This window comes from Staurois parvus, unplaced genomic scaffold (assembly GCF_062004578.1).
Source record: "Staurois parvus isolate SC_StPar_1 unplaced genomic scaffold, SC_StPar_1.0 ptg001488l, whole genome shotgun sequence".
NCBI lineage: Eukaryota > Metazoa > Chordata > Amphibia > Anura > Ranidae > Staurois > Staurois parvus.
In genome coordinates, this window is record NW_028319284.1 from 3210 (window position 1) to 19438 (window position 16229).

The window sequence follows — 16229 nt, forward strand, 5'->3', positions numbered from 1 at the left end:
GTCCCCCGTGAAGATGTGCCCCCCTTGTCATACCCCCCCAGCAAAATTAGTCCCCCGTGAAGATCTGCCCCCCTTGTCATTATTCCCCAGAAAGATCAGTCCCCCATGAAGAACTGCCCCCCCCTTGTCATTCCCCCCCCCCCAGCAAAATCAGTCCCCCGTGAAGATCTGCCCCCCTTGTCTTCCCCCCCCCAGCAAGATCAGTCCCCCATGAAGATCTGCCCCCCCTGTCATTCCCCCCAGCAAGATCAGTCCCCCGTGAAGATCTGCCCCCCCTTGTCATTATTCCCTAGCAAAATCAGTCCCCCGTGAAGATGTGCCCCCCTTGTCATTACCCCCCAGCAAGATCAATCCGCCGTGAAGATGTGCCCCCCTTGTCATTCACCAGCAAAATCAGTCCCCCGTGAAGATCTGCCCCCCTTGTCATTACCCCCCCTCACCCCAGGATCAGTCCCCCGTGAAGATCTGCCCCCCCATTGACGCAAACATCCCCCCCTAGCAATAAGCTCAGTCTCCCTTGCTGCAAATCCCCACCCCCATGTGACTGGCACCCACGTGTAACTGCACCACCAAAACATGTTATGGCCCCCCAATATCACTGATCCCCCCACATGTGACTGTACTTGCCATGTCACCCCCCAAGCAGCTTGTCGACATTAGGATCGTCAGCAGCAGCAGCAGCAGTGATCCGAGGGATGTGACTCCTGTAATTGCAATCCAGCATGAAAGGAGTTAACACTTTCTCAGAGCGAGATCGCTGATCGTCTGCTTATGCCTGAAACTGGCACATGCGCAGATACATCAAGGGAGGCAGATCCTCACGGGAGACACATTCCTGGGTATTCCGGGGGTCACCCTCACGTGTGTGGATTGTCGGTGTGAGGGGCATCGTTTGGGATCATGGGGCAAGGGAAGAAAGTGAGAAACGTCGCCGAGATGGCCCGAAAAATCCGGGAGTACCGGGCGATGAAGAACCGACCGACAGAGTCCCAGCGATATGCTATGGACTATGAAGTCAGTATTACCCCCCCCCCCCCCCCATACAGGGCTGTATGATGGTCCCGTCCCCCCTCCGTCCTCTCCTGTACAGGGCTGTATGATGGTCCCGTCCCCCCTCCGTCCTCTCCTGTACAGGGCTGTATGATGGTCCCGTCCCCCCTCTGTCTCCTGTACAGGGCTGTATGATGGTCCCTCCCCCCGTCCTTCCCTATACAGGGCTGTATGATGGTCCCGTCGCCCCTCTGTCCTCTCCTGTACAGGGCTGTATGGTGGTCCCGTCACCCCTCCGTCCTCTCCTGTACAGGGCTGTATGGTGGTCCTGTCACCCCTCCGTCCTCTCCTGTACAGGGCTGTATGATGGTCCCCGTCCTTCCCTATACAGGGCTGTATGATGGTCCCGTCCCCCCTCCGTCCTCTCCTGTACAGGGCTGTATGATGGTCGTCACCCCTCCATCCTCTCCTGTACAGGGCTGTATGGTGGTCCCGTCACCCCTCCGCCCTCTTCTGTACAGGGCTGTATGGTGGTCCCGTCACCCCTCCGTCCTCTCCTGTACAGGGCTGTATGATGGTCCTGTCGCCCCTCTGTCCTCTCCTTTACAGGGCTGTATGGTGGTCCCGTCACCCCTCCGTCCTCTCCTGTACAGGGCTGTATGGTGGTCCCGTCACCCCTCCGTCCTCTCCTGTACAGGGCTGTATGGTGGTCCCGTCACCCCTCCGTCCTCTCCTGTACAGGGCTGTATGGTGGTCCCGTCCCCCCCTCCGTCCTCTCCTGTACAGGGCTGTATGGTGGTCCCGTCACCCCTCCGTCCTCTCCTGTACAGGGCTGTATGGTGGTCCCGTCACCTCTCCGTCCTCTCCTGTACAGGGCTGTATGGTGATCCCGTCACCCCTCCGCCCTCTCCTGTACGGGGCTGTATGGTGGTCCCGTCACCCCTCCGCCCTCTCCTGTACGGGGCTGTATGGTGGTCCCGTCACCCCTCCGCCCTCTCCTGTACGGGGCTGTATGGTGGTCCCGTCACCCCTCCGCCCTCTCCTGTACGGGGCTGTATGGTGGTCCCGTCACCTCTCCGCCCTCTCCTGTACGGGGCTGTATGGTGGTCCCGTCACCCCTCCGCCCTCTCCTGTACGGGGCTGTATGGTGGTCCCGTCACTTCTCCGCCCTCTCCTGTACGGGGCTGTATGGTGGTCCCGTCACCCCTCCGCCCTCTCCTGTACGGGGCTGTATGGTGGTCCCGTCACCCCTCCGCCCTCTCCTGTACAGGGCTGTATGGTGGTCCCGTCACCCCTCCGCCCTCTCCTGTACAGGGCTGTATGGTGGTCCCGTCACCCCTCCGCCCTCTCCTGTACAGGGCTGTATGGTGGTACCGTCACCCCTCCGTCCTCTCCTGTACAGGGCTGTATGGTGGTCCCGTCACCCCTCCGTCCTCTCCTGTACAGGGCTGTATGATGGTCCCGTCCCCTCTCTGTCCTTTCCTGTATAGGGCTGTATGATGGTCCCGTCACTCCTCTGTCCTCCCCTGTACAGGGCTGTATGATGGTCCCGTCCCCCCTCTGTCCTCCCCTGTACAGGGCTGTATGATGGTCCCGTCCCCCCTCTGTCCTCCCCTGTACAGGGCTGTATGATGGCCCCGTCACTCCTCCGTCCTCTCCTGTACAGGGCTGTATGACGGCCCCGTCACTCCTCCGTCCTCTCCTGTACAGGGCTGTATGACGGTCCCGTCACTCCTCCGTCCTCTCCTGTACAGGGCTGTATGACGGTCCCGTCACTCCTCCGTCCTCTCCTGTACAGGGCTGTATGACGGACCCGTCACTCCTCCGTCCTCTCCTGTACAGGGCTGTATGGTGGTCCCGTCACTCCTCCGTCCTCTCCTGTACAGGGCTGTATGGTGGTCCCGTCCCCCCTCCGTCCTCTCCTGTACAGGGCTGTATGGTGGTCCCGTCCCCCCTCCGTCCTCTCCTGTACAAGGCTGTATGGTGGTCCCGTCCCCCCGCCGTCCTCTCCTGTACAGAGCTGTATGATGGTCCCGTCCCCCCTCCGTCCTCTCCTGTACAGGGCTGTATGATGGTCCCGTCCCCTCTCTTTCCTCTCCTGTACAGGGCTGTATGATGGTCCCGTCCCCCCTCCGTCCTCCCCTGTACAGGGCTGTATAATGGTCCCGTCCCCTCTCTGTCCTCTCCTGTATAGGGCTGTATGATGGTCCCATCACTCCTCTGCCCTCCCCTGTATAGGGCTGTATTATGGTCCCGTCCCCCCTCTGTCCTCCCCTGTACAGGGCTGTATGATGGCCCCGTCACTCCTCCGTCCTCTCCTGTACAGGGCTGTATGGTGGTCCCGTCACCTCTCCGTCCTCTCCTGTACAGGGCTGTATGGTGGTCCCGTCACCCCTCCGCCCTCTCCTGTACGGGGCTGTATGGTGGTCCCGTCACCCCTCCGCCCTCTCCTGTACGGGGCTGTATGGTGGTCCCGTCACCCCACCGCCCTCTCCTGTACGGGGCTGTATGGTGGTCCCGTCACTTCTCCGCCCTCTCCTGTACGGGGCTGTATGGTGGTCCCGTCACCCCTCCGCCCTCTCCTGTACGGGGCTGTATGGTGGTCCCGTCACCCCTCCGCCCTCTCCTGTACGGGGCTGTATGGTGGTCCCGTCACCCCTCCGCCCTCTCCTGTACAGGGCTGTATGGTGGTACCGTCACCCCTCCGTCCTCTCCTGTACAGGGCTGTATGATGGTCCCCGTCCTTCCCTATACAGGGCTGTATGATGGTCCTGTCCCCCCTCTGTCCTCTCCTGTACAGGGCTGTATGATGGTCGTCACCCCTCCGTCCTCTCCTGTACAGGGCTGTATGATGGTCCTGTCCCCTCTCCGTCCTCTCCTGTACAGGGCTGTATGATGGTCCCGTCCCCTCTCCGTCCTCTCCTGTATAGGGCTGTATGATGGTCCCGTCACTCCTCTGTCCTCCCCTGTATAGGGCTGTATGATGGTCCCGTCCCCCCTCTGTCCTCCCCTGTACAGGGCTGTATGATGGTCCCGTCCCCTCTCTGTCCTCTCCTGTACAGGGCTGTATGATGGTCCCGTCCCCTCTCTGTCCTCTCCTGTACAGGGCTGTATGATGGTCCCGTCCCCCCTCTGTCCTCCCCTGTACAGGGCTGTATGATGGTCCTGTCCCCTCTCTGTCCTCTCCTGTACAGGGCTGTATGATGGTCCCGTCACCCCTCTGTCCTCTCCTATACAGAGCTGTATGATGGTCCGGTCCCCCCTCTGTCCTCTCCTGTACAGGGCTGTATGATGGTCCTGTCCCCTCTCTGTCCTCTCCTGTACAGGGCTGTATGATGGTCCCGTCACCCCTCTGTCCTCTCCTGTACAGGTCTGTATGGTGGTCCCGTCCCCCCTCCGTCCTCTCCTGTACAGGGCTGTATGGTGGTCCCATCCCCCCTCCGTCCTCTCCTGTACAGGGCTGTATGGTGGTCCCGTCCCCCCTCCGTCCTCTCCTGTACAGGGCTGTATGGTGGTCCCGTCACCCCTCCGTCCTCTCCTGTACAGGGCTGTATGGTGGTCCCGTCACCTCTCCGTCCTCTCCTGTACAGGGCTGTATGGTGGTCCCGTCACCCCTCCGCCCTCTCCTGTACAGGGCTGTATGGTGGTCCCGTCACCTCTCCGTCCTCTCCTGTACAGGGCTGTATGGTGGTCCCGTCACCTCTCCGCCCTCTCCTGTACGGGGCTGTATGGTGGTCCCGTCACCCCTCCGCCCTCTCCTGTACGGGGCTGTATGGTGGTCCCGTCACTTCTCCGCCCTCTCCTGTACGGGGCTGTATGGTGGTCCCGTCACCCCTCCGCCCTCTCCTGTACGGGGCTGTATGGTGGTCCCGTCACCCCTCCGCCCTCTCCTGTACGGGGCTGTATGGTGGTCCCGTCACCCCTCCGCCCTCTCCTGTACAGGGCTGTATGGTGGTCCCGTCACCCCTCCGCCCTCTCCTGTACAGGGCTGTATGGTGGTACCGTCACCCCTCCGTCCTCTCCTGTACAGGGCTGTATGGTGGTCCCGTCACCCCTCCGTCCTCTCCTGTACAGGGCTGTATGATGGTCCCGTCCCCTCTCTGTCCTCTCCTGTATAGGGCTGTATGATGGTCCCGTCACTCCTCTGTCCTCCCCTGTATAGGGCTGTATGATGGTCCCGTCCCCCCTCTGTCCTCCCCTGTACAGGGCTGTATGATGGTCCCGTCCCCCCTCTGTCCTCCCCTGTACAGGGCTGTATGATGGCCCCGTCACTCCTCCGTCCTCTCCTGTACAGGGCTGTATGACGGCCCCGTCACTCCTCCGTCCTCTCCTGTACAGGGCTGTATGACGGTCCCGTCACTCCTCCGTCCTCTCCTGTACAGGGCTGTATGACGGTCCCGTCACTCCTCCGTCCTCTCCTGTACAGGGCTGTATGACGGACCCGTCACTCCTCCGTCCTCTCCTGTACAGGGCTGTATGGTGGTCCCGTCACTCCTCCGTCCTCTCCTGTACAGGGCTGTATGGTGGTCCCGTCCCCCCTCCGTCCTCTCCTGTACAGGGCTGTATGGTGGTCCCGTCCCCCCTCCGTCCTCTCCTGTACAAGGCTGTATGGTGGTCCCGTCCCCCCGCCGTCCTCTCCTGTACAGAGCTGTATGATGGTCCCGTCCCCCCTCCGTCCTCTCCTGTACAGGGCTGTATGATGGTCCCGTCCCCTCTCTTTCCTCTCCTGTACAGGGCTGTATGATGGTCCCGTCCCCCCCTGTACAGGGCTGTATAATGGTCCCGTCCCCTCTCTGTCCTCTCCTGTATAGGGCTGTATGATGGTCCCATCACTCCTCTGCCCTCCCCTGTATAGGGCTGTATGATGGTCCCGTCCCCCCTCTGTCCTCCCCTGTACAGGGCTGTATGATGGCCCCGTCACTCCTCCGTCCTCTCCTGTACAGGGCTGTATGACGGTCCCGTCACTCCTCCGTCCTCTCCTGTACAGGGCTGTATGGTGGTCCCGTCACCTCTCCGTCCTCTCCTGTACAGGGCTGTATGGTGGTCCCGTCACCCCTCCGCCCTCTCCTGTACGGGGCTGTATGGTGGTCCCGTCACCCCTCCGCCCTCTCCTGTACGGGGCTGTATGGTGGTCCCGTCACCCCTCCGCCCTCTCCTGTACGGGGCTGTATGGTGGTCCCGTCACCCCACCGCCCTCTCCTGTACGGGGCTGTATGGTGGTCCCGTCACTTCTCCGCCCTCTCCTGTACGGGGCTGTATGGTGGTCCCGTCACCCCTCCGCCCTCTCCTGTACGGGGCTGTATGGTGGTCCCGTCACCCCTCCGCCCTCTCCTGTACGGGGCTGTATGGTGGTCCCGTCACCCCTCCGCCCTCTCCTGTACAGGGCTGTATGGTGGTACCGTCACCCCTCCGTCCTCTCCTGTACAGGGCTGTATGATGGTCCCCGTCCTTCCCTATACAGGGCTGTATGATGGTCCTGTCCCCCCTCTGTCCTCTCCTGTACAGGGCTGTATGATGGTCGTCACCCCTCTGTCCTCTCCTATACAGAGCTGTATGATGGTCCGGTCCCCCCTCTGTCCTCTCCTGTACAGGGCTGTATGATGGTCCTGTCCCCTCTCTGTCCTCTCCTGTACAGGGCTGTATGATGGTCCCGTCACCCCTCTGTCCTCTCCTGTACAGGTCTGTATGGTGGTCCCGTCCCCCCTCCGTCCTCTCCTGTACAGGGCTGTATGGTGGTCCCATCCCCCCTCCGTCCTCTCCTGTACAGGGCTGTATGGTGGTCCCGTCCCCCCTCCGTCCTCTCCTGTACAGGGCTGTATGGTGGTCCCGTCACCCCTCCGTCCTCTCCTGTACAGGGCTGTATGGTGGTCCCGTCACCTCTCCGTCCTCTCCTGTACAGGGCTGTATGGTGGTCCCGTCACCCCTCCGCCCTCTCCTGTACAGGGCTGTATGGTGGTCCCGTCACCCCTCCGCCCTCTCCTGTACGGGGCTGTATGGTGGTCCCGTCACTTCTCCGCCCTCTCCTGTACGGGGCTGTATGGTGGTCCCGTCACCCCTCCGCCCTCTCCTGTACGGGGCTGTATGGTGGTCCCGTCACCCCTCCGCCCTCTCCTGTACGGGGCTGTATGGTGGTCCCGTCACCCCTCCGCCCTCTCCTGTACGGGGCTGTATGGTGGTCCCGTCACCCCTCCGCCCTCTCCTGTACGGGGCTGTATGGTGGTCCCGTCACCCCTCCGCCCTCTCCTGTACGGGGCTGTATGGTGGTCCCGTCACCCCTCCGCCCTCTCCTGTACAGGGCTGTATGGTGGTACCGTCACCCCTCCGTCCTCTCCTGTACAGGGCTGTATGGTGGTCCCGTCACCCCTCCGTCCTCTCCTGTACAGGGCTGTATGATGGTCCCGTCCCCTCTCCGTCCTCTCCTGTATAGGGCTGTATGATGGTCCCGTCACTCCTCTGTCCTCCCCTGTATAGGGCTGTATGATGGTCCCGTCCCCCCTCTGTCCTCCCCTGTACAGGGCTGTATGATGGTCCCGTCCCCCCTCTGTCCTCCCCTGTACAGGGCTGTATGATGGCCCCGTCACTCCTCCGTCCTCTCCTGTACAGGGCTGTATGACGGCCCCGTCACTCCTCCGTCCTCTCCTGTACAGGGCTGTATGACGGTCCCGTCACTCCTCCGTCCTCTCCTGTACAGGGCTGTATGACGGTCCCGTCACTCCTCCGTCCTCTCCTGTACAGGGCTGTATGACGGACCCGTCACTCCTCCGTCCTCTCCTGTACAGGGCTGTATGACGGACCCGTCACTCCTCCGTCCTCTCCTGTACAGGGCTGTATGGTGGTCCCGTCACTCCTCCGTCCTCTCCTGTACAGGGCTGTATGGTGGTCCCGTCACTCCTCCGTCCTCTCCTGTACAGGGCTGTATGGTGGTCCCGTCCCCCCTCCGTCCTCTCCTGTACAGGGCTGTATGGTGGTCCCGTCCCCCCTCCGTCCTCTCCTGTACAAGGCTGTATGGTGGTCCCGTCCCCCCGCCGTCCTCTCCTGTACAGAGCTGTATGATGGTCCCGTCCCCCCTCCGTCCTCTCCTGTACAGGGCTGTATGATGGTCCCGTCCCCTCTCTTTCCTCTCCTGTACTGGGCTGTATGATGGTCCCGTCCCCCCTCCGTCCTCCCCTGTTCAGGGCTGTATAATGGTCCCGTCCCCTCTCTGTCCTCTCCTGTATAGGGCTGTATGATGGTCCCATCACTCCTCTGTCCTCCCCTGTATAGGGCTGTATGATGGTCCCGTCCCCCCTCTGTCCTCCCCTGTACAGGGCTGTATGATGGCCCCGTCACTCCTCCGTCCTCTCCTGTACAGGGCTGTATGACGGTCCCGTCACTCCTCCGTCCTCTCCTGTACAGGGCTGTATGGTGGTCCCGTCACTCCTCCGTCCTCTCCTGTACAGGGCTGTATGACGGTCCCGTCACTCCTCCGTCCTCTCCTGTACAGGGCTGTATGGTGGTCCCGTCACTCCTCCGTCCTCTCCTGTACAGGGCTGTATGGTGGTCCCGTCACTCCTCCGTCCTCTCCTGTACAGGGCTGTATGATGGTCCCGTCCCCCCTCTGTCCTCTCCTGTACAGGGCTGTATGATGGTCCCGTCCCCCCTCTGTCCTCTCCTGTACAGGGCTGTATGATGGTCCCGTCCCCCCTCTGTCCTCTCCTGTACAGGGCTGTATGATGGTCCTGTCACTCCCCTGTCCTCTCCTGTACAGGGCTGTATGATGGTCCTGTCACTCCCCTGTCCTCTCCTATACAGAGCTGTATGATGGTCCTGTTCCCTCCTATACAGGGATGTACAATGGTCTTGTCACCCCTCTGTCCTTTCCTATATGGAGCTGTATGATGGTCCATTCACCCCTCTGTCCTCTCCTGTACAGGGCTGTATGATGGTCCTGTCACCCCTCTGTCCTCTGCTATACAGGGCTTCATGAGGGTACTTTCACCCACCTGTCAGATTTTTCATTTGATTTTTCTAGTGCTGGTTAAGAATTTCACTTTTACATGCAAGAGTTCTTCTTTCTGTTTCCTTTATTTATCTGTGGCACTGTGTGACATCTCTAAACAAAGCAGGTTGCACCTCTCACCACTGCAAGTGTGTTATAAGGAATATTCAACTGTTGTCTTCTTCTCTCTAGAATCTGACCCGGCCTTTCACAAGTAAGCGGATGCCCGTCCTTGCTTGGGAGGATATAAAGAATGAGAAGCAGCTGTTCTCTCTGCTCACTGGTCTGAGGTTGTTTGGAGTTGGAAGGATGGTGACCAAGAAGTCCTGGCTGGAGCAATTCGATGAGCCTTGCTACTGGACTATTACTAAGGTCAAAGTGGATTACAGAGCTGAGGTGAGGGAGAGTTCAGAAGATCATGACCGCCGTCCTGCAAAATTGAGAGGGTAGAAAGTGGTGCTGACAATCTTAGCCAGAATACACACCGTGGTATTAAAGCTCATCAGACCCTAAGGACCGATTCACACTAGGAATCGCACCGGTATGCGCTGCACGTTCCTGTGCGATTCATATGCAGTTATGTGCAGTACGATTTCAGCCTATTCATTTTAAATGGGCTGAAATTGTACTGCACTGCACCTAAATTAGTGCATGCACTACTTTTGGAAATGCACTACAACTGGATTGCATTGTAGTTTTGTACCATGCAATCTGGTGCGGGCCAATGTACTGCGTTTACTGTGTCAGTAACATTGCACTGACACCCACTGCAGGTCGCAAGGGCAGCGCATTCAGAATGCGGTGCACGAAATCCACGCAGCATTCTAGTGTGAATCAGCCCTTAAGGATACTACACACATGGACATGGTAGACAAGACAGCACACTTGCTTGCCTGCCTCTTACTTCTTCTTCTACATGTTGTGGTCATTTTTGTGGGCTAGAAGCCAAGGTGGGGTCATATGTAATATGGGGCTGCGGTGATGCCATGGGAGCCTCATTTCATTTTTTTTTTCCCTCCTGGTGCATCAAGGAAGGGAGGCCTTGGGGTACTTTACAATGCCACGTCATCAGGGGGCTTGCTGAGGCTCTGGTTCTTGCAGCCAGTCCCCTGATGAAGTGAAACATGCATGCCATCATGAGGCCAGCTACAAGAACCCAAAATAGATAGTTCCCCCCTGATGTTGTAAGTAAATGAGATGGTGGAGCAAGACCTGGAATGCTGCAGTGGATCGGTGGTTTGACCCAGGACAACACTATATCAGCTGGATGTGTAAGTATGTATTTTGAAGGTAACCCTGCTAACAAGATAGGAGGGGAACAAAAATAGAACACGGATGGTGAAGGGAGATTGAGGTTGCTCTTTAAATAATACATAGAACCTTCCTAGATCTATTGCCATAATTTTCCCTACAGTTCCACATATCACTATTCTTATAGTAAATTATTTATTGTATGGTGACATAGGTTCAGATGTAACAAATACTCCAGTATATACACTATATTGCCAAAAGTATTGGGACACCCCTCTAAATCATTGGATTCAGGGGTTCCAATCATTTCCATGGCCACAGGTGTATAAAATCATCACCTAGGCATGCAGACTGCTTCTACAAACATTTGTGAAAGAATGGGTCGCTCTCAGGAGCTCAGTGTATTGAAGCGTGGTCCTGTGATAGGTTGCCACCTGTGCAGTAAGTCCATCCGTGACCTTTCCTTTCTACTAAATATTCCACCGTCAACTGTTAGTGGTATTATAACAAACTGGGAACAACAGCAACTCAGCCACGAAGTGGTAGGCCACGTAAAATGACAGAGCGGGGTCAGCGAATGCTGAATCGCACAGTGTACAGATGTCGCCAACTGTCTGCAGAGTAAGTAGCTAAAGACCTCCATACTTTGTGTGGCCTTCAGATTAACACAACAACAGTGTGTAGAGAGCTTCATGGAATGGGTTTCCATGGCCGAGCAGCTGCATCCGAGCACTTACATCACCAAGTGCAATCCAAAGCATCGAATGCAGTAGTGTAAAGCATGCCGCCACTGGACTCTAGAGCAGTGGAGATATTTCTCTGTCTGGCAATCCAGTGGACGTGTCTGGGTTTGGCGGTTGCCATGAAAACGGTACTTGCCTGACTGCATTGTGCCAAGTGTAAAGTTTTTGGTGGAGGGGGGATTATGGTGTGGGATTGTATTTCAGGGGTTGGGCTTGGCCCCTTCGTTCCAGTGAAGGGAACTCTTAAGGCATCAGCATACCAAGATATTTTGGACAATTTCATGCTCCCAACTTTGTGGGAACAGTTTGGGGATGGCCCCTTCCTGCTCCAACATGACTACGCACCAGTGCACAAAAGAAGGTCCATAAAGACATGGATGATTGAGTTTGGGATGGAGGAACTTGACTGGCCTGCACAGAGTCCTGACCTCAACCCCATAGAACACCTTTGGGATGAATTAGAGCGGAGACTGTGAGCCAGGCCTCCTCCCCCAACATTCGTGCCTGACCTGACAAATGTGCTTCTGGAAGAATGATCAAACCTTCCCATAGACACCCTCCTAAACCTTGTGGACAGCCTTCCCAGAAGAGTTGAAGCTGTTATAGCTGCAAAGGGTGGGCCAGCTCAATATTGAACCCTACAGACTAAGACTGGGATGCTATTAAAGTTCATGTGTGAGTAAAGACAGGTGTTCCAATACTTTTGGCAATATAGTGTATGTTTAGATAGCACAAACTGAGAGCTGTTGATTTCATGATAGATGTACCAGCTACATCTTGCAGAACTTTAGTTAAACCTCCAGTGTATACTTATGATAGGGACAGATTATAATTTAGAGTTGTTATTGAAAGACTGTCAGCTAAGAGCACGCACACTTAAAGAGGTTTATGGGGTGTTTTCTTTTATGTACTCCAGTGAAGATAGCTGCAGGATTCTAGAATACCTCTGAAGAACTCTGAAGACCTAAGGTGACCGAAGGAGGATGGATAAATATGAAAGGTTATGTTTGCCAACTTGCTTGATTTTCCTAAATAATATATGAAAGTAGCTACTGTAGGTTTTGTTAACAGTGTGCTCATTCTTTAATCTTAATTTACATATTTTAACTTGTGTTTGTGTCTTCCAGAACATGGACCATGGACAAGCCTGGGGTTATTTAACATATCGCGGTAGGTCCTGGTACATTAAATGTCATTACAAAATAAAAAAAAAAAGCAACAGACCAAAAACATACTGTAAAAAGTTTAATAGAAATCCATGTTAATATTTTAGTTCAAAGAAATTATTAAGGGAAAGTTAATGTGTATTAAGGTAAAAAAAACCTTCTGCATGTAGCTTCCCCTTGTACTCACCTGAGCCCAATCTCAATCCAGCAGTGTGCACAGGAGCAGCCGTTCTCTTGGCTCTCTCCCTCCTCATTGGTTCCCACTGTTGTCAATCAGAGCCAGGGAGGAGCCGCGCTCTGTGCGTCTATGGACACACAGAGCCAGCTCGGAAGCAAGCATGCTTGCTATGAGGGCACTCGGTGGGGGCAAAGAGCCAGGAGTGCCAGCAGGGGAACTCACGGAGAGGCTAATTGGGGCTGCTCTGTGCAAGACCATTGCACACAGCAGTTAAGTATAACATGTTTGTTATTTAACCACTTCCAGTCCGGACACTTTTACCCCCTTCCTGACCAGGCCAATTTTCAGCTTTCAGTGCTATCACACTTTGAATGACAATTGCGCGGTCATGCATCACTGTACCCATATGAATTTTTTAGCATTTTTTTTAAACAGATAAAGCTTTATTTTGGTGGTATTTATTCACCACTGGGATTTTTTTTTGCTATGTAAATGAAAAAGTCCAAAAATTTTGAAAAAAAGTGTTTTTCTTACAAAAGTTTGCAAATAATATTTCATCGTAAATCTTGGCCAAAATTTATTCCGTTTATCTTTTTAGTAAAAAAAAAAATAATAACCAAATTAGTTTATAACCAAAATTATAATTTTTAAACATTTGTTTGTACATTTTTATTTTATTTTTTTATTATTATTTTTTTTTTAACATACTGTCGCCCTAGCAGTACAGTGTCACCATGGTGACACTGTACTACTTGTGGTGGGTGATGAAGATTTTTTTTTTTTTTTTTACACTGATTGCTTTTACACCCATAAAGGCTATAAAAGCAATCATTGCTCCTTCTCTCTGGCTGCATTCTTGTAGCCATTGAGAACTACTGTGTGAGCTGTGATTGGTCACAGCTTGTCACATGGTACAAGGCTGTTGTGAATAGCTTTGTACCATGTGACCCCTGTGATCATTCACAGATTTCACACGTAGTAAGCAATGATGTCAGAAGTAACATCTTGCTTAATGCTCTGCATGTGATCACTGATTGGCCAATCAGTGATTACATGATCGGTACCTTGCACAGAGGTCCCATACGACGATCGGTGTTCCACTGTGTCCGGAGGACACAGCGGGCACTAGATCACAGTGCTCCCAGGGAGCGCGCACAAGCAGGGGGCGGGGAGGCCGTTTATAAATGTTTACCCGACCCTGTACTGCCACCGTCTGGCCATTTATATACAACAGCTGGACAGGAAGTGGTTAAAAAAAAAAATAAAAAGCAATCCTTTACAATTAGTTTAATAATTAAGGTTGGTGGTAAAAATGTTTGGATGACATCTAAAATACTGTTTTCTATAAAGGAAGGGGTGTGGGAGTTTGCTTAAAACCGTGCGTACATGCTCTCTGATGATCCCGCCCAGCTAGTCTTGAGGGAACATATCAATGTAGAGGAATCTTGGGGATGCATTTTGTTATATAATTCTGTTTTCATAGATCCTGTTGTCTGCAGATGACTTTATTGAAGAAAAAAAAAAAGCAAGTCTTTCTGGCAGGACTGCTTAGAACCCAGTGCAGCCTTTAAATGATAGCATCTGAAAGGGAGTATGCCATAAAATTTGATTGCAACATTCGACCTTTTACTCATAGGCAAGCAACACAAACTGAAGCCACAGCAAATGAGGGGTTATGAAATTAGAAAAAAAAAAATAATTGGCCAAACTAACTCATTATATTAATTTTCCAAATTCCAGTATAAATTCTTAAACATATACATAGGGGTAGATTTACTAAAACTGGAGCATTCAGGATCTGGTGCAGCTGTGCATGGTAGCCAATCAGCTTCTAACTTCCGCTTGTTCAATTAAGCTTTGACAATAAAACCTGGAAGCTGATTGGTTTCTATGCAGAGCTGCACCAGATTTTGCACCCTCCAGTTTAAGTAAATAACCCCCATTGTTTCCTTTTAATTCTTTGTAGAGTTTGCAGTGAATAGTTTGGTAAACAGTGTAGAAAAGTCATTGATGAACTAAGCTGTTTAAGAAAGAGAGTGAAGTACACTATATGGTTAACGATTTGCGGACATTTATTGACCATCAAACCCATATGAGTTTGTAGGACATCTCAGGTTAATTAAGGGTATTCGTATTGAACAATTGTCACCAGATTGTAATTGTCTGAATGTCTTTAGGAACAATCGAGTATTGTCCATGATACATTTTTTATTTGCACTAAAGCCTGGTACACACTGAATGAGAAAAAAAAAACGGACAGCTCAGGAGGAGCCACTGTACTAATTATTATTATTATTATACAGGATTTTTATAGCGCCAATGGTTTGCTCAGCGCTTTACATTATAGTGGGAGACAATACAGTAACAATACAGTTCAATACAAGAGGGAATTGAGGGCCCTGCTCCTTGGAGTTTACAATCTAGGAGGGAGGGGTGAGTGGTACAATAGGTAAAACTGGGGGGGATGGAGTGGTTGGAAGCATAGAGGATTCCAGTATTAGCAGAGGGCGGGATAGGCTTCCCTGAAGAGAGAGATTTTTAATGATCGCCTAAAGGTAAGTAGAGTAGGTGATAGTCTGATAGATTTGGGTAGGGAGTTCCAGAGAATGGGTGATGCCCTGGAGAAGTCTTGGAGACGAGCATGGGAGGAGGAGATAAGGGAGCTAGAGAGTAGGAGGTCTTGCGAGGAGCAAAGAGTACGGTTTGGGTGATAGAGATAAGATCAGATATGTAAATTGGGGCAGTGTTGTGGATGGCTTTGTATGTCATAGTATACTAATGATCCGATATTGGTACAGCGAGCTCCCCTGCTGTGCTATTGGATTCTGACAGGGATGCCCCCCATCCCGGACAGAACACTTTGGTCAACACTGTCAGCCATTGGCTGAGAGCACTGATCAGGAGCTGATCAGCAGACCTTCTTCAATCATGCCTCTTTGACAGAAGCCGACCGAACGTCTGGCTTCTGACAGACCGGCTACCACATTGGGCCAAATATCCAATAAAAATTGGAAGATGTCAAAATACCGCTCGACATTTGGCCCGTGTGTAGTAGGCTTGACATCCAAATCTAAATGTCTTTGTATGCTAGAGAATTGTAGAATGAACAGTACCCTTCACTAAAACACATTCACTCAATTATTTGGAGTGGGGTCCTTGCAGCTTTGGCCATATAGCGTATTTCTCATCCAGGATCATAAGCAGAGCCTATCTGAGGTAGAGTGACTTGGTGATCTTATATTGATGGTCATCTTCTTCCTTCACCCAGGTAAAACCGTTCTTGAAGAGCAGGAGATCAGCAAAGTCATGTACCATGACTGGCGTCTTATACCACGGCATGAAGAAGAGAACTTCAAGCAATTTATCCCTCTGCCGGAGTCAGAACCCGTCCGCTATGTGCCATACCCACCACTACTGAGGGCTATTGCTCTGGCTCAGTTGCAGAAAGAAGGAAAGCCTTTAACAGAGCCCATGCTGGACATTGGGAGATTACGGGAATCTGATCATGAGCTCCAAAAGGAGCTTAAAGTGAGGAGAGCCAAAACAGGGACACCGGTGTGATAAGGCCATGGACTTCTGCTACTTCCTAGAAACATGGATTCATGTACAGTTTATTGTCAGCAGCGTGACCTACAAACCAAAATGGCAACGAACTGCCATGGTAATTGGGGTTATGGGCTCTGCTCTTTGTTGAGGGTTGTTTTCAGTTAATAGACCATACTGTGTAAAGATTGCACAACACCTTCCGTAATTGAGAATTGTCATTTTTACTCAATGACACCAGTAACTGTTGAACTTTCCTATTTGATGTTTACTGGGCTGTAATAAAACTTTATATAAAATCACACCATTGTGTGCTACTGATAATTTAAAGGCATTCCATATATACAGTGCTCAGTATAAATGAGTACACCCCTTTTGAA

At 53.1% G+C, this 16229-nt stretch overlaps 1 protein-coding gene across 1 annotated transcript; it reads left to right on the forward strand.

Annotated features, from left to right (window-relative positions):
• The first annotated feature begins 777 nt into the window (after positions 1-777).
• On the forward strand, positions 778-16151 carry LOC149435568 (small ribosomal subunit protein mS34-like). The gene is made up of 4 exons (XM_089662522.1): positions 778-1014; positions 9161-9364; positions 12090-12132; positions 15575-16151. Exons 1-4 carry the CDS (start codon positions 901-903, stop codon positions 15865-15867), a joined length of 654 nt encoding a protein of 217 aa, XP_089518648.1. The 5' UTR covers positions 778-900; the 3' UTR covers positions 15868-16151.
• Positions 16152-16229: the final 78 nt, after the last annotated feature.